Raw genomic sequence first — 22,632 nt, 5'->3', positions numbered from 1 at the left:
CAACCTAAGGGTATCCCGACCGTCTTGTGGGTGATTTCAGCTACTTCCTGAAAAAAAAAAATAAAAAAAAAGATAACATAAAAGAATAATTTAAAAATAAGAAAAAAAAATACAACTTTAAAACCTAAATAATGGCATATGTAACTTATAGATATATAACATATGGAGAAAAATAAATTATTTTCATAATTTCAAATTAATGAATCTAGTAAAATATGAGGCGTGAAACAAGTCCCGTTTAGTAAACATTTAAACTTCCCATTAACTCAAAAATAACTTTTCTAAATCAATAGTATATAAACAAATTGATTTCTCCACGATTCCATTTTATTTCAGTTTTTTTTTTTCCTCTTTATTTTTTTTAACCAAAATATATTTAACTAAACATTCGTTTTATAATCCTAACTTTATTCTCATTCATTAAACAATATTAAAGTCATAATTAATTAAGTTCATTTTCAAGTTTTACAACAACTTGTTTTTTATTATTTATTTTTTTTTAAAATAAATTATGAAAATCAGTTATTCTTTATTTTTATTCTTAAATGCATTACCGGCATTGAGTTCTCCTGGTTATTCAGGCGGCGGTAGCGGCGGCGGTGGTGGCGGCGGCGGCAGTAATAATAATGGTAATGGTGGAGGTAATAATGGTGGTGGCAGCGGAAGTAACAATTGCGTTCAACCCCCATCTCACAGCGACTGTAAATCTAGTTGTAGCAGACTAAATTCACTAGCAAGTCAGTTAAAAAACAGCAGATCGTCAGACTGCTCATCTCTCAGCAGCTACTCAAGTGATTACAATAACTGCTATCAAGGTAAATCATACTACAAAGAAACCACTTTCGACATTAGTAACGACAATTTTAACAGTTGCAAATCCAAATGGGATGAATGCCAAAATTCCACACCATCAACAAACTTTTGTTCTGAATCCAGTTCTGAATCGGAATCCAGTTCAACTATATTTTATACGTCCTCATCTGCGCAATCATCTTCTGAGGAAGGTTCTTCATCCACCCTATCTTCGTCACTTGAATCATCAACTGAATCTTCAACCGAGCCTTCGTCCACTGAATCTTCCACTGAGTCTTCAACCGAGTCTTCAACCGAGTCTTCAACCGAGTCTTCAACCGAGTCTTCAACCGAGTCTTCAACCGAGCCTTCGTCCACTGAATCTTCCACTGAGTCTTCAACCGAGTCTTCAACCGAGTCTTCAACCGAGTCTTCAACCGAGTCTTCAACTGAGCCTTCATCTTCAGAGTCGTCTTTATCTGAATTATCATCTGAGTCTTCAACTACTGAATCATCTTCTGAAGTGGTAAGTACAATTATTTCTTTAAACAATCTGATACTAACTATATTTTTAGGAATCTACATCTACTGAGTCATCTACAGTTGAGCCGTCTTCGTCCGCCAGCAGTACGTGCGTCAAAGCCCCTAGCCATAGTGACTGCTCCTCAAGTTGCAAGGGTTTAACTCAGTTTGTTGGCTTATGCAAATCTAAGGACTTTAAATGTTCTCAATTTAACGATGGTTATCAAAATGATTTTAACACATGTTATCAGGGTCAAAGCCATTATGGTCACCAGTTTGGTATTGGAAGCTCTGACTTTAATGTCATCAAGAGCAAATATAAGGACTGTGGTCATTCAACAACCTCTACTAATTACTGTTCTGATTCAACTTCTGAATATGAAGAAAGCACTACTAAATATGAATCATCATCTGAGACTTATACTGTTGAGTCTTCTTCAGCTAGTGATGAGTGTGTTGAAATTCCAAGTGAAAATGATTGCCATTCCAGTTGCAACAAGCTATCAGGTATTGTTGGAAATCTCAGAAATGGTAAATATAAGTGTTCCGATCTCAGTAACAACTACAAGAAGTACTATAACAAGTGTTACATTGGAAAGAACCACTACGGCAACAACTTTGGATTAGGTGATAATGACTTCAGTGTTGTTAAATCGAAGATGGGTGGATGTCAAATCCCAACACCAGATGTTAACTACTGTTCATCAACTTCATCTGTTGAATCATCTACAGTTGAATCTACTACAGTTGAATCATCATCTGCTGAATCATCATCTGCTGAGTCTTCATCTATTGAGTCTTCATCTGCTGAATCATCATCCGCTGAATCATCATCTGTGGAATCTACTACAGTTGAATCAACTACAGTTGAATCTACTACAGTTGAATCTACTACAGTTGAATCTACTACAGTTGAATCATCGTCTATTGAATCATCATCTGCTAGTAGTACTTGTGTCAAGCCTCCAAGCCATAGTGACTGCTCCTCAAGTTGCAAGGGTTTGACTCAGTTTGTTGGCTTATGCAAATCTAAGGACTTTAAATGTTCTCAATTTAACGATGGTTATCAAAATGATTTTAACACATGTTATCAGGGTCAAAGCCATTATGGTCACCAGTTTGGTATTGGAAGTTCTGACTTTAATGTCATCAAGAGCAAATATAAGGACTGTGGTCATTCAACAACCTCTACTAATTACTGTTCTGATTCAACTTCTGAATATGAAGAAAGCACTACTAAATATGAATCATCATCTGAGACTTATACTGTTGAGTCTTCTTCAGCTAGTGATGAGTGTGTTGAAATTCCAAGTGAAAATGATTGCCATTCCAGTTGCAACAAGCTATCAGGTATTGTTGGAAATCTCAGAAATGGTAAATATAAGTGTTCAGATCTCAGTAACAACTACAAGAAGTACTATAACAAGTGTTACATTGGAAAGAACCACTACGGCAACAACTTTGGATTAGGTGATAATGACTTCAGTGTTGTTAAATCGAAGATGGGTGGATGTCAAATCCCAACACCAGATGTTAATTACTGTTCATCAACTTCATCTGTTGAATCATCTACAGTTGAATCTACTACAGTTGAATCATCATCTACTGAATCATCATCCGCTGAGTCTTCATCTATTGAGTCTTCATCTGCTGAATCATCATCTGCTGAATCATCATCTGCTGAATCATCATCCGCTGAATCATCATCTGTGGAATCTACTACAGTTGAATCAACTACAGTTGAATCTACTACAGTTGAATCTACTACAGTTGAATCTACTACAGTTGAATCATCGTCTATTGAATCATCATCTGCTAGTAGTACTTGTGTCAAGCCTCCAAGCCATAGTGACTGCTCCTCAAGTTGCAAGGGTTTGACTCAGTTTGTTGGCTTATGCAAATCTAAGGACTTTAAATGTTCTCAATTTAACGATGGTTATCAAAATGATTTTAACACATGTTATCAGGGTCAAAGCCATTATGGTCACCAGTTTGGTATTGGAAGTTCTGACTTTAATGTCATCAAGAGCAAATATAAGGACTGTGGTCATTCAACAACCTCTACTAATTACTGTTCTGATTCAACTTCTGAATATGAAGAAAGCACTACTAAATATGAATCATCATCTGAGACTTATACTGTTGAGTCTTCTTCAGCTAGTGATGAGTGTGTTGAAATTCCAAGTGAAAATGATTGCCATTCCAGTTGCAACAAGCTATCAGGTATTGTTGGAAATCTCAGAAATGGTAAATATAAGTGTTCCGATCTCAGTAACAACTACAAGAAGTACTATAACAAGTGTTACATTGGAAAGAACCACTACGGCAACAACTTTGGATTAGGTGATAATGACTTCAGTGTTGTTAAATCGAAGATGGGTGGATGTCAAATCCCAACACCAGATGTTAACTACTGTTCATCAACTTCATCTGTTGAATCATCTACAGTTGAATCTACTACAGTTGAATCATCATCTGCTGAATCATCATCTGCTGAGTCTTCATCTATTGAGTCTTCATCTGCTGAATCATCATCCGCTGAATCATCATCTGTGGAATCTACTACAGTTGAATCAACTACAGTTGAATCTACTACAGTTGAATCTACTACAGTTGAATCTACTACAGTTGAATCATCGTCTATTGAATCATCATCTGCTAGTAGTACTTGTGTCAAGCCTCCAAGCCATAGTGACTGCTCCTCAAGTTGCAAGGGTTTGACTCAGTTTGTTGGCTTATGCAAATCTAAGGACTTTAAATGTTCTCAATTTAACGATGGTTATCAAAATGATTTTAACACATGTTATCAGGGTCAAAGCCATTATGGTCACCAGTTTGGTATTGGAAGTTCTGACTTTAATGTCATCAAGAGCAAATATAAGGACTGTGGTCATTCAACAACCTCTACTAATTACTGTTCTGATTCAACTTCTGAATATGAAGAAAGCACTACTAAATATGAATCATCATCTGAGACTTATACTGTTGAGTCTTCTTCAGCTAGTGATGAGTGTGTTGAAATTCCAAGTGAAAATGATTGCCATTCCAGTTGCAACAAGCTATCAGGTATTGTTGGAAATCTCAGAAATGGTAAATATAAGTGTTCCGATCTCAGTAACAACTACAAGAAGTACTATAACAAGTGTTACATTGGAAAGAACCACTACGGCAACAACTTTGGATTAGGTGATAATGACTTCAGTGTTGTTAAATCGAAGATGGGTGGATGTCAAATCCCAACACCAGATGTTAATTACTGTTCATCAACTTCATCTGTTGAATCATCTACAGTTGAATCTACTACAGTTGAATCATCATCTACTGAATCATCATCCGCTGAGTCTTCATCTATTGAGTCTTCATCTGCTGAATCATCATCTGCTGAATCATCATCTGCTGAATCATCATCCGCTGAATCATCATCTGTGGAATCTACTACAGTTGAATCAACTACAGTTGAATCTACTACAGTTGAATCTACTACAGTTGAATCTACTACAGTTGAATCATCGTCTATTGAATCATCATCTGCTAGTAGTACTTGTGTCAAGCCTCCAAGCCATAGTGACTGCTCCTCAAGTTGCAAGGGTTTGACTCAGTTTGTTGGCTTATGCAAATCTAAGGACTTTAAATGTTCTCAATTTAACGATGGTTATCAAAATGATTTTAACACATGTTATCAGGGTCAAAGCCATTATGGTCACCAGTTTGGTATTGGAAGTTCTGACTTTAATGTCATCAAGAGCAAATATAAGGACTGTGGTCATTCAACAACCTCTACTAATTACTGTTCTGATTCAACTTCTGAATATGAAGAAAGCACTACTAAATATGAATCATCATCTGAGACTTATACTGTTGAGTCTTCTTCAGCTAGTGATGAGTGTGTTGAAATTCCAAGTGAAAATGATTGCCATTCCAGTTGCAACAAGCTATCAGGTATTGTTGGAAATCTCAGAAATGGTAAATATAAGTGTTCCGATCTCAGTAACAACTACAAGAAGTACTATAACAAGTGTTACATTGGAAAGAACCACTACGGCAACAACTTTGGATTAGGTGATAATGACTTCAGTGTTGTTAAATCGAAGATGGGTGGTTGTCAAATCCCAACACCAGATGTTAACTACTGTTCATCAACTTCATCTGTTGAATCATCTACAGTTGAATCTACTACAGTTGAATCATCATCTGCTGAATCATCATCTGCTGAGTCTTCATCTATTGAGTCTTCATCTGCTGAATCATCATCCGCTGAATCATCATCTGTGGAATCTACTACAGTTGAATCAACTACAGTTGAATCTACTACAGTTGAATCTACTACAGTTGAATCATCATCTGCTGAATCATCATCCGCTGAATCTTCATCTGTGGAATCTTCATCTGCTGAATCTTCATCTGTTGAGTCTTCATCCGCAGAATCATCATCTGCTGAATCTTCATCTGCTGAGTCTTCATCCGTGGAGTCTTCATCTATTGAGTCTTCCTCTGCTGAATCTTCCTCTGCTGAATCATCATCTGCTGAGTCTTCATCCGTGGAGTCTTCATCTGTTGAATCTTCATCAGCTGAATCTTCATCTGCTGAATCATCATCTGCTGAATCATCATCTGCTGAATCATCATCTGCTGAATCTTCCTCTGCTGAATCTTCATCTGCTGAATCATCATCTGCTGAATCATCATCTGCTGAATCATCATCTGCTGAATCTTCATCTGTTGAGTCTTCCTCTGCTGAATCATCATCTGCTGAATCATCATCTGCTGAATCATCATCTGCTGAATCTTCATCTGCTGAGTCTTCATCTGCTGAATCATCATCTGCTGAGTCTTCATCCGTGGAGTCTTCATCTATTGAATCATCATCTGCTGAATCATCATCTGCTGAGTCTTCATCTGTTGAATCATCATCTGCTGAATCAACATCTGCTGAATCATCATCTGCTGAATCTTCATCTGTTGAATCATCATCCGTGGAGTCTTCATCTATTGAATCATCATCTGCTGAATCATCATCTGCTGAGCCTTCATCCTCTGCTAGTAGTGAATGTGTTGAACCTCCAAGCTCTCATGATTGTTCATCCAGTTGCAAGGGTTTGAATAAATTTGTTGGTCTATGCAAATCTTCTAATTTCCAATGTTCTCAGTTTAATGATGGTTATCAAAATGATTTCAATACTTGTTATCAGGGTCAACACCATTACGGACACAAATTTGGTATTGATGATTCCGACTTTAATGTCATTAAGGGCAAATACAAGGATTGTGGTCACACAACAACTACTATCGAATACTGCTCTTATTCAACTTCTGAATATGAAGAAAGCACTACTGAATATGAATCATCATCTGAGACTTATACTGTTGAGTCTTCTTCAGCTAGTGATGAGTGTGTTGAAATTCCAAGTGAAAATGATTGCCATTCCAGTTGCAACAAGCTATCAGGTATTGTTGGAAATCTCAGAAATGGTAAATATAAGTGTTCCGATCTTGATGACAATTACAAGAAGTACTATAACAAGTGTTACATTGGAAAGAATCACTACGGCAACAACTTTGGATTAGGTGATAATGACTTCAGGGTTGTTAAATCAAAGATGGGTGGATGTCAAATCCCAACACCAGATGTTAATTATTGTTCATCAACTTCATCTGTTGAATCATCTACAGTTGAATCATCATCTGCTGAATCTTCATCTGCTGAATCTTCATCTGCTGAATCATCATCTGCTGAATCTTCATCTGCTGAATCATCATCTGCTGAATCATCATCATCTGTGGAGTCTTCATCTGCTGAATCTTCATCTGCTGAATCTTCATTCGTTGAATCTTCATCTGCTGAATCTTCATCTGCTGAATCATCATCTGCTGAATCATCATCTGCTGAGTCTTCATCTGCTGAATCATCATCCGCTGAATCTTCATCTGCTGAATCATCATCCGCTGAATCATCATCTGCTGAATCTTCATCTGCTGAATCATCATCTGCTGAATCTTCATCTGTTGAGTCTTCCTCTGCTGAATCTTCATCTTCTGAATCATCATCTGTTGAATCATCATCTGCTGAATCTTCATCTGTGGAATCTTCATCTGCTGAATCATCATCTGCTGAATCATCATCTGCTGAATCTTCATCTGTTGAATCATCATCCGTGGAGTCTTCATCTATTGAATCATCATCTGCTGAGTCTTCATCCGTAGAGTCTTCATCTATTGAATCATCCTCTGCTGAATCTTCATCTGCTGAATCTTCATCTGTTGAATCATCATCTGTTGAATCATCATCCGTGGAGTCTTCATCTATTGAATCATCATCTGCTGAATCATCATCTGCTGAGCCTTCATCCTCTGCTAGTAGTGAATGTGTTGAACCTCCAAGCTCTCATGATTGTTCATCCAGTTGCAAGGGTTTGAATAAATTTGTTGGTCTATGCAAATCTTCTAATTTCCAATGTTCTCAGTTTAATGATGGTTATCAAAATGATTTCAATACTTGTTATCAGGGTCAACACCATTACGGACACAAATTTGGTATTGATGATTCCGACTTTAATGTCATTAAGAGCAAATACAAGGATTGTGGTCACACAACAACTACTATCGAATACTGCTCTTATTCAACTTCTGAATATGAAGAAAGCACTACTAAATATGAATCATCATCTGAGACTTATACTGTTGAGTCTTCTTCAGCTAGTGATGAGTGTGTTGAAATTCCAAGTGAAAATGATTGCCATTCCAGTTGCAACAAGCTATCAGGTATTGTTGGAAATCTCAGAAATGGTAAATATAAGTGTTCCGATCTTGATGACAATTACAAGAAGTACTATAACAAGTGTTACATTGGAAAGAATCACTACGGCAACAACTTTGGATTAGGTGATAATGACTTCAGTGTTGTTAAATCAAAGATGGGTGGATGTCAAATCCCAACACCAGATGTTAATTACTGTTCATCAACTTCATCTGTTGAATCATCTACAGTTGAATCTACTACCGTTGAATCATCATCTACTGAATCTTCATCTGCTGAGTCTTCATCTGTTGAGTCTTCATCTGCTGAATCATCATCCGCTGAATCATCATCCGCTGAATCATCATCATCTGTGGAGTCTTCATCTGCTGAATCTTCATCTGCTGAATCATCATCTGCTGAATTATCATCTGCTGAATCATCATCTGCTGAATCATCATCTGCTGAATCTTCATCTGTAGAATCATCATCTGCTGAGTCTTCATCTGTAGAATCATCATCTGCTGAGTCTTCATCCGTGGAGTCTTCATCTATTGAATCATCCTCTGCTGAATCTTCATCCGTTGAATCTTCATCTGTTGAATCTTCATCTGCTGAATCTTCATCTGCTGAATCTTCATCTGCTGAATCTTCATCTGTTGAATCATCATCCGTGGAGTCTTCATCTATTGAATCATCATCTGCTGAATCATCATCTGCTGAGCCTTCATCTTCTGCTAGTAGTGAATGTGTTGAACCTCCAAGCTCTCATGATTGTTCATCTAGTTGCAAGGGTTTGAATAAATTTGTTGGTCTATGCAAATCTTCTAATTTCCAATGTTCTCAGTTTAATGATGGTTATCAAAATGATTTCAATACTTGTTATCAGGGTCAACACCATTACGGACACAAATTTGGTATTGATGATTCCGACTTTAATGTCATTAAGAGCAAATACAAGGATTGTGGTCACACAACAACTACTATCGAATACTGCTCTTATTCAACTTCTGAATATGAAGAAAGCACTACTGAATATGAATCATCATCTGAGACTTATACTGTTGAGTCTTCTTCAGCTAGTGATGAGTGTGTTGAAATTCCAAGTGAAAATGATTGCCATTCCAGTTGCAACAAGCTATCAGGTATTGTTGGAAATCTCAGAAATGGTAAATATAAGTGTTCCGATCTTGATGACAATTACAAGAAGTACTATAACAAGTGTTACATTGGAAAGAATCACTATGGCAACAACTTTGGATTTAATGATAATGACTTCGGTGTTGTTGAGTCGAAGATGGGTGGTTGCCAGATCCCACCACCAGATGTTAATTATTGTTCATCAACGTCATCAGCTGAATCATCATCTGTAGAGTCGTCCTCTGCTGAATCATCATCTGCTGAATCATCATCTGCTGAGTCTTCATCGGTGGAGTCTTCATCTATTGAATCATCCTCTGCTGAATCTTCATCTGCTGAATCATCATCTGTTGAATCATCATCTGCTGAATCATCATCTGCTGAGTCATCATCTGTTGAATCATCAACTGCTGAATCATCATCTGCTGAATCATCATATGTTGAGTCTTCATCGGTGGAGTCTTCATCTATTGAATCATCATCTGCTGAATCATCATCTGCTGAATCTTCATCTGCTGAATCTTCATCTGCTGAATCTTCATCTGTTGAATCTTCATCTGCTGAATCATCATCTGCTGAATCATCATCCGCTGAATCTTCATCTGCTGAATCTTCATCTGCTGAATCATCATCTGCTGAATCTTCATCTGTTGAGTCTTCCTCTGCTGAATCTTCATCTGCTGAATCATCATCTGCTGAATCATCATCTGCTGAATCATCATCTGCTGAATCTTCATCTGCTGAATCATCATCTGCTGAGTCTTCATCCGTGGAGTCTTCATCTATTGAATCATCATCTGCTGAATCTTCATCTGCTGAGTCTTCATCTGTTGAATCATCATCTGCTGAATCATCATCTGCTGAATCTTCATCTGTTGAATCATCATCCGTGGAGTCTTCATCTATTGAATCATCATCTGCTGAATCATCATCTGCTGAGCCTTCATCCTCTGCTAGTAGTGAATGTGTTGAACCTCCAAGCTCTCATGATTGTTCATCCAGTTGCAAGGGTTTGAATAAATTTGTTGGTCTATGCAAATCTTCTAATTTCCAATGTTCTCAGTTTAATGATGGTTATCAAAATGATTTCAATACTTGTTATCAGGGTCAACACCATTACGGACCTAAAATTTGGTATTGATGATTCCGACTTTAATGTCATTAAGGGCAAATACAAGGATTGTGGTCACACAACAACTACTATCGAATACTGCTCTTATTCAACTTCTGAATATGAAGAAAGCACTACTGAATATGAATCATCATCTGAGACTTATACTGTTGAGTCTTCTTCAGCTAGTGATGAGTGTGTTGAAATTCCAAGTGAAAATGATTGCCATTCCAGTTGCAACAAGCTATCAGGTATTGTTGGAAATCTCAGAAATGGTAAATATAAGTGTTCCGATCTTGATGACAATTACAAGAAGTACTATAACAAGTGTTACATTGGAAAGAATCACTACGGCAACAACTTTGGATTAGGTGATAATGACTTCAGTGTTGTTAAATCAAAGATGGGTGGATGTCAAATCCCAACACCAGATGTTAATTATTGTTCATCAACTTCATCTGTTGAATCATCTACAGTTGAATCATCATCTGCTGAATCTTCATCTGCTGAATCTTCATCTGTTGAATCATCATCTGCTGAATCATCATCTGCTGAATCTTCATCTGTTGAATCTTCATCTGCTGAATCTTCATCTGTTGAATCTTCATCCGTGGAGTCTTCATCTATTGAATCATCCTCTGCTGAATCATCATCTGCTGAATCTTCATCTGCTGAATCTTCATCTGCTGAATCATCATCTGCTGAGTCTTCATCTGTGGAGTCTTCATCTACTGAATCTTCATCTGCTGAATCATCATCTGCTGAATCTTCATCTGTTGAGTCTTCCTCTGCTGAATCTTCATCTGCTGAATCATCATCTGCTGAATCATCATCTGCTGAATCTTCATCTGCTGAATCTTCATCTGCTGAATCTTCATCTGCTGAATCATCATCTGCTGAGTCTTCATCTGTTGAATCATCCTCTGCTGAATCTTCATTTGCTGAATCATCATCTGTTGAATCTTCATCTGCTGAATCATCATCTGCTGAATCTTCATCCGCTGAATCATCATCTGCTGAATCTTCATCCGCTGAATCATCATCTGCTGAATCATCATCTGTTGAATCATCATCTGCTGAATCTTCATCTGCTGAATCATCATCTGCTGAATCATCATCTGTTGAATCATCATCTGCTGAATCTTCATCTGCTGAATCTTCATCTGTTGAATCATCATCTGCTGAATCATCATCTGTTGAATCATCATCTGCTGAATCATCATCTGTTGAATCATCATCTGCTGAATCTTCATCTGCTGAATCATCATCTGCTGAATCATCATCTGCTGAGTCTTCATCCGTCGAGTCTTCATCTGTTGAATCTTCATCTGTTGAATCTTCATCTGCTGAGTCTTCATCGGTGGAGTCTTCATCTATTGAATCATCCTCTGCTGAATCATCATCTGTTGAATCATCATCTGCTGAATCATCATCTGTTGAATCATCATCTGCTGAATCTTCATCTGCTGAATCATCATCTGCTGAATCATCATCTGCTGAATCATCATCTGTTGAATCATCATCTGCTGAATCTTCATCTTCTGAATCATCATCTGTTGAATCATCATCTGCTGAATCTTCATCTGTGGAATCTTCATCTGCTGAATCTTCATCTGCTGAATCATCATCTGCTGAATCATCATCTGCTGAGTCTTCATCCGTCGAGTCTTCATCTGTTGAATCTTCATCTGTTGAATCTTCATCTGCTGAGTCTTTATCGGTGGAGTCTTCATCTATTGAATCATCCTCTGCTGAATCATCATCTGCTGAATCTTCATCTGCTGAATCATCATCTGCTGAATCATCATCTGCTGAGTCTTCATCGGTGGAGTCTTCATCTATTGAATCATCATCTGCTGAATCATCATCTGCTGAGCCTTCATCCTCTGCTAGTAGTGAATGTGTTGAACCTCCAAGCTCTCATGATTGTTCATCCAGTTGCAAGGGTTTGAATAAATTTGTTGGTCTATGCAAATCTTCTAATTTCCAATGTTCTCAGTTTAATGATGGTTATCAAAATGATTTCAATACTTGTTATCAGGGTCAACACCATTACGGACACAAATTTGGTATTGATGATTCCGACTTTAATGTCATTAAGAGCAAATACAAGGATTGTGGTCACACAACAACTACTATCGAATACTGCTCTTATTCAACTTCTGAATATGAAGAAAGCACTACTGAATATGAATCATCATCTGAGACTTATACTGTTGAGTCTTCTTCAGCTAGTGATGAGTGTGTTGAAATTCCAAGTGAAAATGATTGCCATTCCAGTTGCAACAAGCTATCAGGTATTGTTGGAAATCTCAGAAATGGTAAATATAAGTGTTCCGATCTTGATGACAATTACAAGAAGTACTATAACAAGTGTTACATTGGAAAGAATCACTATGGCAACAACTTTGGATTTAATGATAATGACTTCGGTGTTGTTGAGTCGAAGATGGGTGGTTGCCAGATCCCACCACCAGATGTTAATTATTGTTCATCAACGTCATCAGCTGAATCATCATATGTAGAGTCGTCCTCTGCTGAATCATCATCTGCTGAATCATCATCTGCTGAATCATCATCTGTTGAATCATCATCTGCTGAATCTTCATCTTCTGAATCATCATCTGTGGAATCATCATCTGCTGAATCATCATCTGCTGAATCTTCATCTGTTGAATCTTCATCTGTTGAATCTTCATCTGCTGAATCTTCATCTGCTGAATCTTCATCTGTTGAATCTTCATCTGCTGAATCATCATCTGCTGAATCATCATCTGCTGAATCATCATCTGTTGAATCATCATCTGCTGAATCTTCATCTGTTGAATCATCATCTGCTGAATCATCATCTGCTGAGTCTTCATCCGTGGAGTCTTCATCTATTGAATCATCCTCTGCTGAATCATCATCTGCTGAATCATCATCTGCTGAATCATCATCTGCTGAATCATCATCTGCTGAATCTTCATCTGCTGAATCTTCATCTGTTGAATCTTCATCTGCTGAATCATCATCTGCTGAATCTTCATCTGCTGAATCTTCATCTGCTGAATCTTCATCCGTGGAGTCTTCATCTATTGAGTCTTCCTCTGTTGAATCATCTACAGTTGAATCTACTACAGTTGAATCATCATCTGCTGAATCTTCATCTGCTGAATCTTCATCTGCTGAATCTACTACAGTTGAATCTACTACAGTTGAATCATCATCTGCTGAATCATCATCCGCTGAATCATCATCTGTGGAATCATCATCTGTTGAATCTTCATCTGCTGAATCATCATCTGTTGAATCTTCATCTGCTGAATCATCATCTGTTGAATCTTCATCTGCTGAATCTTCATCTGCTGAATCTTCATCTGTTGAATCTTCATCTGCTGAATCATCATCTGCTGAATCATCATCTGCTGAATCATCATCTGCTGAATCTTCATCTGTTGAATCATCATCTGCTGAATCATCACCTGCTGAGTCTTCATCCGTGGAGTCTTCATCTATTGAGTCTTCATCTGCTGAATCTTCATCTGTTGAGTCTTCATCCGCAGAATCATCATCTGCTGAATCTTCATCTGCTGAGTCTTCATCCGTGGAGTCTTCATCTATTGAGTCTTCCTCTGCTGAATCTTCTTCTGCTGAATCATCATCTGCTGAGTCTTCATCCGTGGAGTCTTCATCTGTTGAATCTTCATCAGCTGAATCTTCATCTGCTGAATCATCATCTGCTGAATCATCATCTGCTGAATCTTCCTCTGCTGAATCTTCATCTGCTGAATCATCATCTGCTGAATCATCATCTGCTGAATCTTCATCTGTTGAGTCTTCCTCTGCTGAATCTTCATCTGCTGAATCATCATCTGCTGAATCATCATCTCCTGAATCTTCATCTGCTGAATCTTCATCTGCTGAATCATCATCTGCTGAGTCTTCATCCGTGGAGTCTTCATCTATTGAATCATCATCTGCTGAATCATCATCTGCTGAGTCTTCATCTGTTGAATCATCATCTGCTGAATCATCATCTGCTGAATCTTCATCTGTTGAATCATCATCCGTGGAGTCTTCATCTATTGAATCATCATCTGCTGAATCATCATCTGCTGAGCCTTCATCCTCTGCTAGTAGTGAATGTGTCGAACCTCCAACCTCTCATGATTGTTCATCCAGTTGCAAGGGTTTGAATAAATTTGTTGGTCTATGCAAATCTTCTAATTTCCAATGTTCTCAGTTTAATGATGGTTATCAAAATGATTTCAATACTTGTTATCAGGGTCAACACCATTACGGACACAAATTTGGTATTGATGATTCCGACTTTAATGTCATTAAGAGCAAATACAAGGATTGTGGTCACACAACAACTACTATCGAATACTGCTCTTATTCAACTTCTGAATATGAAGAAAGCACTACTGAATATGAATCATCATCTGAGACTTATACTGTTGAGTCTTCTTCAGCTAGTGATGAGTGTGTTGAAATTCCAAGTGAAAATGATTGCCATTCCAGTTGCAACAAGCTATCAGGTATTGTTGGAAATCTCAGAAATGGTAAATATAAGTGTTCCGATCTTGATGACAATTACAAGAAGTACTATAACAAGTGTTACATTGGAAAGAATCACTATGGCAACAACTTTGGATTTAATGATAATGACTTCGGTGTTGTTGAGTCGAAGATGGGTGGTTGCCAGATCCCACCACCAGATGTTAATTATTGTTCATCAACGTCATCAGCTGAATCATCATCTGTAGAGTCGTCCTCTGCTGAATCATCATCTGCTGAATCATCATCTGTTGAATCATCATCTGCTGAATCTTCATCTGTTGAATCATCATCTGCTGAATCATCATCTGCTGAGTCTTCATCCGTGGAGTCTTCATCTATTGAATCATCCTCTGCTGAATCATCATCTGCTGAATCATCATCTGCTGAATCATCATCTGCTGAATCATCATCTGCTGAATCTTCATCTGCTGAATCTTCATCTGTTGAATCTTCATCTGCTGAATCATCATCTGCTGAATCTTCATCTGCTGAATCTTCATCTGCTGAATCTTCATCCGTGGAGTCTTCATCTATTGAGTCTTCCTCTGTTGAATCATCTACAGTTGAATCTACTACAGTTGAATCATCATCTGCTGAATCTTCATCTGTTGAATCTTCATCTGCTGAATCATCATCTGCTGAATCATCATCTGCTGAATCTTCATCTGCTGAATCTTCATCTGCTGAATCTTCATCTGTTGAATCATCATCTGCTGAATCATCATCTGCTGAGTCTTCATCCGTGGAGTCTTCATCTATTGAATCATCCTCTGCTGAATCATCATCTGCTGAATCATCATCTGCTGAATCTTCATCTGCTGAATCATCATCTGCTGAGTCTTCATCCGTGGAGTCTTCATCTACTGAATCTTCATCTGCTGAGTCTTCATCCGTGGAGTCTTCATCTATTGAGTCTTCCTCTGCTGAATCTTCCTCTGCTGAATCATCATCTGCTGAGTCTTCATCCGTGGAGTCTTCATCTGTTGAATCTTCATCAGCTGAATCTTCATCTGCTGAATCATCATCTTCTGAATCATCATCTGTTGAATCATCATCTGCTGAATCTTCATCTGTTGAATCTTCATCTGCTGAATCATCATCTGCTGAATCATCATCTGCTGAATCTTCATCCGCTGAATCATCATCTGTTGAATCATCATCTGCTGAATCATCATCTGTTGAATCATCATCTGTTGAATCTTCATCTGTTGAATCTTCATCTGCTGAATCATCATCTGTTGAATCTTCATCTGCTGAATCTTCATCTGCTGAATCTTCATCTGTTGAATCTTCATCTGCTGAATCATCATCTGCTGAATCATCATCTGCTGAATCTTCATCTGCTGAATCTTCATCTGCTGAATCTTCATCTGTTGAATCATCATCTGCTGAATCATCATCTGCTGAGTCTTCATCCGTGGAGTCTTCATCTGTTGAATCTTCATCTGCTGAATCTTCATCTGCTGAATCTTCATCTGCTGAATCATCATCTGCTGAATCATCCTCTGCCGAATCTTCATCTGCTGAATCATCATCTGTTGAATCTTCATCTGTTGAATCTTCCTCTGCTGAATCATCATCTGCTGAATCATCATCTGCTGAGTCTTCATCCGTGGAGTCTTCATCTGTTGAATCTTCATCAGCTGAATCTTCATCTGCTGAATCATCATCTTCTGAATCATCATCTGTTGAATCATCATCTGCTGAATCTTCATCTGCTGAATCTTCAACTGTTGAGTCTTCCTCTGCTGAATCTTCAACTGCTGAATCTTCATCCGCTGAATCATCATCTGTTGAATCATCATCTGCTGAATCATCATCTGTTGAATCATCATCTGTTGAATCTTCATCTGCTGAATCATCATCTGCTGAATCTTCATCTGCTGAATCTTCATCTGTGGAATCATCATCTGCTGAATCATCATCTGCTGAATCATCATCTGCTGAGTCTTCATCCGTGGAGTCTTCATCTGTTGAATCTTCATCTGCTGAATCTTCATCTGCTGAATCTTCATCTGCTGAATCATCATCTGCTGAATCATCCTCTGCCGAATCTTCATCTGCTGAATCTTCATCTGCTGAATCTTCATCTACTGAATCTTCATCTGCTGAATCATCATCTGTGGAATCTTCATCTGCTGAATCATCATCTGCTGAATCATCATCTGCTGAATCATCATCTGTTGAGTCTTCATCTGCTGAATCATCATCTGCTGAATCTTCCTCTGCTGAATCATCATCTGCTGAGTCTTCATCCGTGGAGTCTTCATCTGTTGAATCTTCATCAGCTGAATCTTCATCTGCTGAATCATCATCTTCTGAATCATCATCTGTTGAATCATCATCTGCTGAATCTTCATCTGCTGAATCTTCAACTGTTGAGTCTTCCTCTGCTGAATCTTCAACTGCTGAATCTTCATCCGCTGAATCATCATCTGTTGAATCATCATCTGCTGAATCATCATCTGTTGAATCATCATCTGTTGAATCTTCATCTGCTGAATCATCATCTGTTGAATCTTCATCTGCTGAATCTTCATCTGCTGAATCTTCATCTGTTGAATCTTCATCTGCTGAATCATCATCTGCTGAATCATCATCTGTTGAATCTTCATCTGCTGAATCTTCCTCTGCTGAATCATCATCTGCTGAATCATCATCTGCTGAATCATCATCTGCTGAATCATCATCTGTTGAATCATCATCTGCTGAATCTTCATCTGCTGAATCTTCAATTGTTGAGTCTTCCTCTGCTGAATCTTCATCTGCTGAATCTTCATCCGCTGAATCATCATCTGTGGAATCATCATCTGCTGAATCTTCATCTGCTGAATCATCATCTGTTGAATCTTCATCTGCTGAATCATCATCTGCTGAGTCTTCATCCGTAGGGTCTTCATCTATTGAGTCTTCCTCTGCTGAATCTTCATCTGTGGAATCTTCATCTGCTGAATCTTCATCTGCTGAATCATCATCTGCTGAATCATCATCTGCTGAGTCTTCATCCGTGGAGTCTTCATCCGTTGAATCTTCATCTGCTGAATCTTCATCTGCTGAATCTTCATCTGCTGAATCTTCATCTGCTGAATCATCATCTGCTGAATCATCATCTGCTGAGTCTTCATCTGCTGAATCATCATCCGCTGAATCTTCATCTGTTGAGTCTTCCTCTGCTGAATCTTCATCTGCTGAATCATTATCTGTGGAATCTTCATCTGCTGAGTCATCATCTGCTGAATCTTCATCTGTTGAATCATCATCTGCTGAATCTTCATCTGCTGAATCTTCATCCGTGGAGTCTTCATCTGTTGAATCTTCATCTGCTGAATCTTCATCTGCTGAATCTTCATCTGCTGAGTCTTCATCCGTGGAGTCTTCATCTATTGAGTCTTCCTCTGCTGAATCTTCATCTGCTGAATCATCATCTGCTGAATCTTCATCTACTGAATCTTCATCTGCTGAATCATCATCTGCTGAATCTTCATCTGTTGAGTCTTCCTCTGCTGAATCTTCATCTGCTGAATCATCATCCGCTGAATCATCATCTGCTGAATCATCATCTGCTGAATTATCATCTGTCGAATCATCATCTGCTGAATCTTCATCTGTTGAGTCTTCCTCTGCTGAATTATCATCTGCTGAATCATCATCTGTAGAATCATCATCTGCTGAGTCTTCATCCGTGGAGTCTTCATCTATTGAATCATCCTCTGCTGAATCTTCATCTGTTGAATCATCCTCTGCTGAATCATCATCTGCTGAATCTTCATCTGCTGAGTCTTCCTCTGCTGAATCATCATCTGCTGAATCATCATCTGCTGAGTCTTCATCCGTGGAGTCTTCATCTGTTGAATCTTCATCAGCTGAATCATCATCTGCTGAATCATCATCTGCTGAATCATCATCTGTTGAGTCTTCATCTGCTGAATCATCATCTGCTGAATCTTCATCTGCTGAATCATCATCTGCTGAATCATCATCTGCTGAATCATCATCTGTTGAATCTTCATCTGCTGAATCATCATCTGCTGAATCATCATCTGCTGAATCATCATCTGCTGAATCATCATCTTCTGAATCATCATCTGTTGAATCATCATCTGCTGAATCATCATCTGCTGAATCTTCAATTGTTGAGTCTTCCTCTGCTGAATCTTCATCTGCTGAATCTTCATCCGCTGAATCATCATCTGTGGAATCATCATCTGTTGAATCTTCATCTGCTGAATCATCATCTGTTGAATCTTCATCTGCTGAATCATCATCTATTGAATCATCCTCTGCTGAATCTTCATCTGTTGAATCTTCATCTGTTGAATCATCATCTGCTGAGTCTTCATCGGTGGAGTCTTCATCTATTGAATCATCCTCTGCTGAATCTTCATTTGCTGAATCATCATCTGCTGAATCATCATCTGCTGAATCTTCATCTGTTGAGTCTTCCTCTGCTGAATCTTCATCTGCTGAATCATCATCTGTGGAATCTTCATCTGCTGAATCATCATCTGCTGAGTCTTCATCCGTAGGGTCTTCATCTATTGAGTCTTCCTCTGCTGAATCTTCATCTGTGGAATCTTCATCTGCTGAATCTTCATCTGTTGAATCATCATCTGCTGAATCTTCATCTGTTGAATCTTCATCTGTTGAATATTCATCTGCTGAATCTTCATCTGCTGAATCAATGTCCGTCGAGTCATCTTCTGTTGAGTCTTTATCGGTTGCATCTACATTTGCTGAATCTTCATTTTTCGAATCTTCATTAGCTGAAATTTCGTCTTCTCAATCTTTATTTACTGAAAGTTCCCTTATCTTTACTTCACCTATATCTTCCGAGTCATATTCCTCTACTCAGACTTCTGAGTTCTCCTCATTGGAATTCTCTTCTTTTGAGTCATTATCACATGAGTCTTTGTTTTCTGAGTCATCGTCGAGTGAATCTTCGGTTGTGGAATCGTCTGTTCCTAAGTCTTCTACTACAGAGTCTATTCCATATGTCTCTTCCTCCGAACAGTTGTCACTTGAATCTACTTCCAGTTTTGTTTCTTCATTTGTCGAGTCTATTGAATCATCTTCAGAGTTTGTTTCTCACTTTACCTCTGTTGTTATTTCTGAATCTCCCTCAGTTTCTATCCCGGCAGTTATTTCTTCATCCGAATATATTCAGTCAGAACTTATTTCATCATCTTATGAATCGCTCGAATCTACTTCAGCTGAATCTGTTTCTGGATCGACTTCCCAGTCTGCTTCCATATCTCTCTCTTTACCAGTTTCTCAATCTCCCGGTGTAACCTTTACCTCGACTGAAGTTACCACTATTTCTGGCACTCCTACTACTGTCACTGTTACTGAAACTTGCCATGCTTGTCATACGTACGTTACCACTGAGACTACAGTTACTACAACTGTTACAACATCTGGTACTGTTATTGTCACCGTTACTGAACCTTGTGAAACCACTGCAACTGTTGTTGAGTCTCCTGTTGTTTCCGGTTCCGTCACTCTTACTACCACCATCACTTTGCATCCATCTTCTCCCACTGTTACTGTTACTGAAACTTGCACTTCCTGCAAGACAGTTACCACAACAAGTACTGGTCTTGTTACTTATACCACGACATCTGGTGGTTCTGTTGAGACTGTCACTGTTCCTACCACTAGCACCATCACAATTGTTGAATCACCAGTTGTTACTGGAACTGTGACAAGCTATGCTACTGCTTCTTACCCAGGCCAATTTACTACAGTCACCAAGACTAGCAGTGGTTATACTACATATATTACCACTTCTGAAGGTATTGTTGTTACAGTTACTTCACCTTGTGCTACTACCATTACTGAGGTCCATTCTCCTGTTATATCTGGTTCCATTACTTCCTATGTCAATGTTCCTTCTACTCCTTCAGCTACAGTCTCAGAAATTACTGTTGTCAAGACTAGTGGTGGTTATTCCGCCTATACCACGACTTCTGAAGGCGTTGTCATAACTACATCAGCACCTTATGAAACTGTTATTACAGAGGTTTACACTCCTTCCGTTAAGCCAAGCACCGGTTTTACCACTTACGTTACCACTTCCGAAGGAGTTGTTGTTACTGTCACTGTTCCTTGTTCCACAGCTATAACTGAAATCGAGTCTCCCGTTGTTTCTGGATCCGTAACTAGCTATGTTACAGTTCCTTACACTTCGCCTGCTACTGGTTCTGAAGTCACTGTTGTTAAGACTTCCAGTGGCTATTCCGCTTACACCACTACTTCCGAAGGCGTTGTTATCACTACTTCAGCTCCTTATGAGACCGTTATTACTGAAGTTTACTCTACTGTTGCTTCCGGATCTGTGACTACAGTTGTTAAGACTAGCAGTGGTTTCACTACTTATGCTACTACTACTACTGAAGGCGTGGTTGTTACTGTTACTGTGCCTTGCGCCACTACCATCACAGAGATTGAGTCTCCTGTTGTTTCTGGAACCGTCACCACCTATATCACAGTTCCTAGTACCACTCCTGCCCCTGCACCTAAAATCATTGTCAAGACTAGCACAGGCTTTTCTGCTTACACATCTTCTTCTCCTGGGGTTGTTGTCACAAAATCTGTTCCCTACGAGACTGTCATTACTGAAGTTCATTCTACCATTGTTCTCGGTTCCCCAACCACTATTATCAAGACAAGCACGGGTTACTCTGCTTACACAACTACTTCTGAAGGTGTAGTTGTCACCACCTCTAAGCCTTTCGAAACCGTAATTACTGAGGTTGAGTCATCAGCATCCGGTTTCGTAACCACCTATGTCACTGTTCCTTCTACTGTTCTCGTTCCTGGTACAGAGGTTACAGTTGTTAAGACCAGCACTGGCTTCTCCACTTACACTACCACTTCTGAAGGCGCAGTCATCACTAAGTCTTTACCTTATGAGACCGTCATTACTGAAGTTCATTCTAATGTCGCTTCTGGTTCTGCAACAACAATTGTTAAGACCAGAAGTGGTTACGCCGCTTATACCACAACCTCTGGAGGTGTTGTGGTTGTAAGCTCCAAACCTTATACCACAGTTATCACGGAGATTGAGTCTCCAGCGATTTCTGGTGGTATTGCAACCGGTTCTGGTGCTCCTGGAACCACTCTTAGTTCTTCTGTGGTGCTGGGCTCTGGCTCCGGCACTGCTACTGCATATATCCCACAAGTCTCTCCAGGGACTTCGGGACCAATCGAGCAGGTTAATTCGGGTATTAGCTTGTCTACAGGTATTGCATTGCCCCTGCTCTCTTTGTTTATTTTGTTTTTGGTTTAAAAAAGCTCATTTTTTTTGAGTTGTAAATTTCTTTAATCGGGTTGTCATTTTGTATCTATTCTAAAACACTCCTTATATAAAATTGTATTTTTTGTAATTCTTTAATTATTAATTTTTTTTTAAATATTTTAAATCTGCTGTTTCTAAAATATCTTTTCACTTTAAAATCAGTAGTTTGAGGGTGTTAAGTTTTGTGATTAAAAAATAAATTTATTTAAAACTTAACCTTTCAATTAAAACCCCTGTATGATATCAATAAATAGCTTTGGGGGTTTATTAATTCCCACATTTACGCTATTTAGTAAACGCCTATTTATCACCACTATTTTTATATCGTCTCAGTTGAAATGATTTAAGTTAAGAACCAAGCCTTTACGACCTGCTAATAATCTTACCATCTGGAGCCGAACCTTCCTCAGTAGGGCTCTATCGATCCTGTATATGTGAGCTTGAATTAGATTCTTCTTGCAGTGTGCTGCTCTGATAATCCAGCTGCAATTG

The 22,632-nt window shown here is 38.6% G+C and overlaps 1 protein-coding gene across 1 annotated transcript; it reads left to right on the top strand.

Annotated features, from left to right (window-relative positions):
- Positions 1–511: 511 nt before the first annotated feature.
- Positions 512–22,131, top strand: SAPINGB_P000746 (uncharacterized protein; the record flags this gene model as incomplete). Its single annotated transcript, XM_031995469.1, has 3 exons — positions 512–1,318; positions 1,368–10,249; positions 10,293–22,131. 3 exons carry the CDS (start codon positions 512–514, stop codon positions 22,129–22,131), a joined length of 21,528 nt encoding a protein of 7,175 aa, XP_031851360.1.
- Between the last annotated feature and the right edge of the window lie 501 nt (positions 22,132–22,632).

This window comes from Magnusiomyces paraingens (genome assembly GCF_902498895.1).
Source record: "Magnusiomyces paraingens strain CBS 517.90 genome assembly, contig: contig1, whole genome shotgun sequence".
Classification (NCBI taxonomy): Eukaryota; Fungi; Ascomycota; class Dipodascomycetes; order Dipodascales; family Dipodascaceae; genus Magnusiomyces; species Magnusiomyces paraingens.
This window is presented reverse-complemented; position numbering and strand designations above follow the sequence as displayed.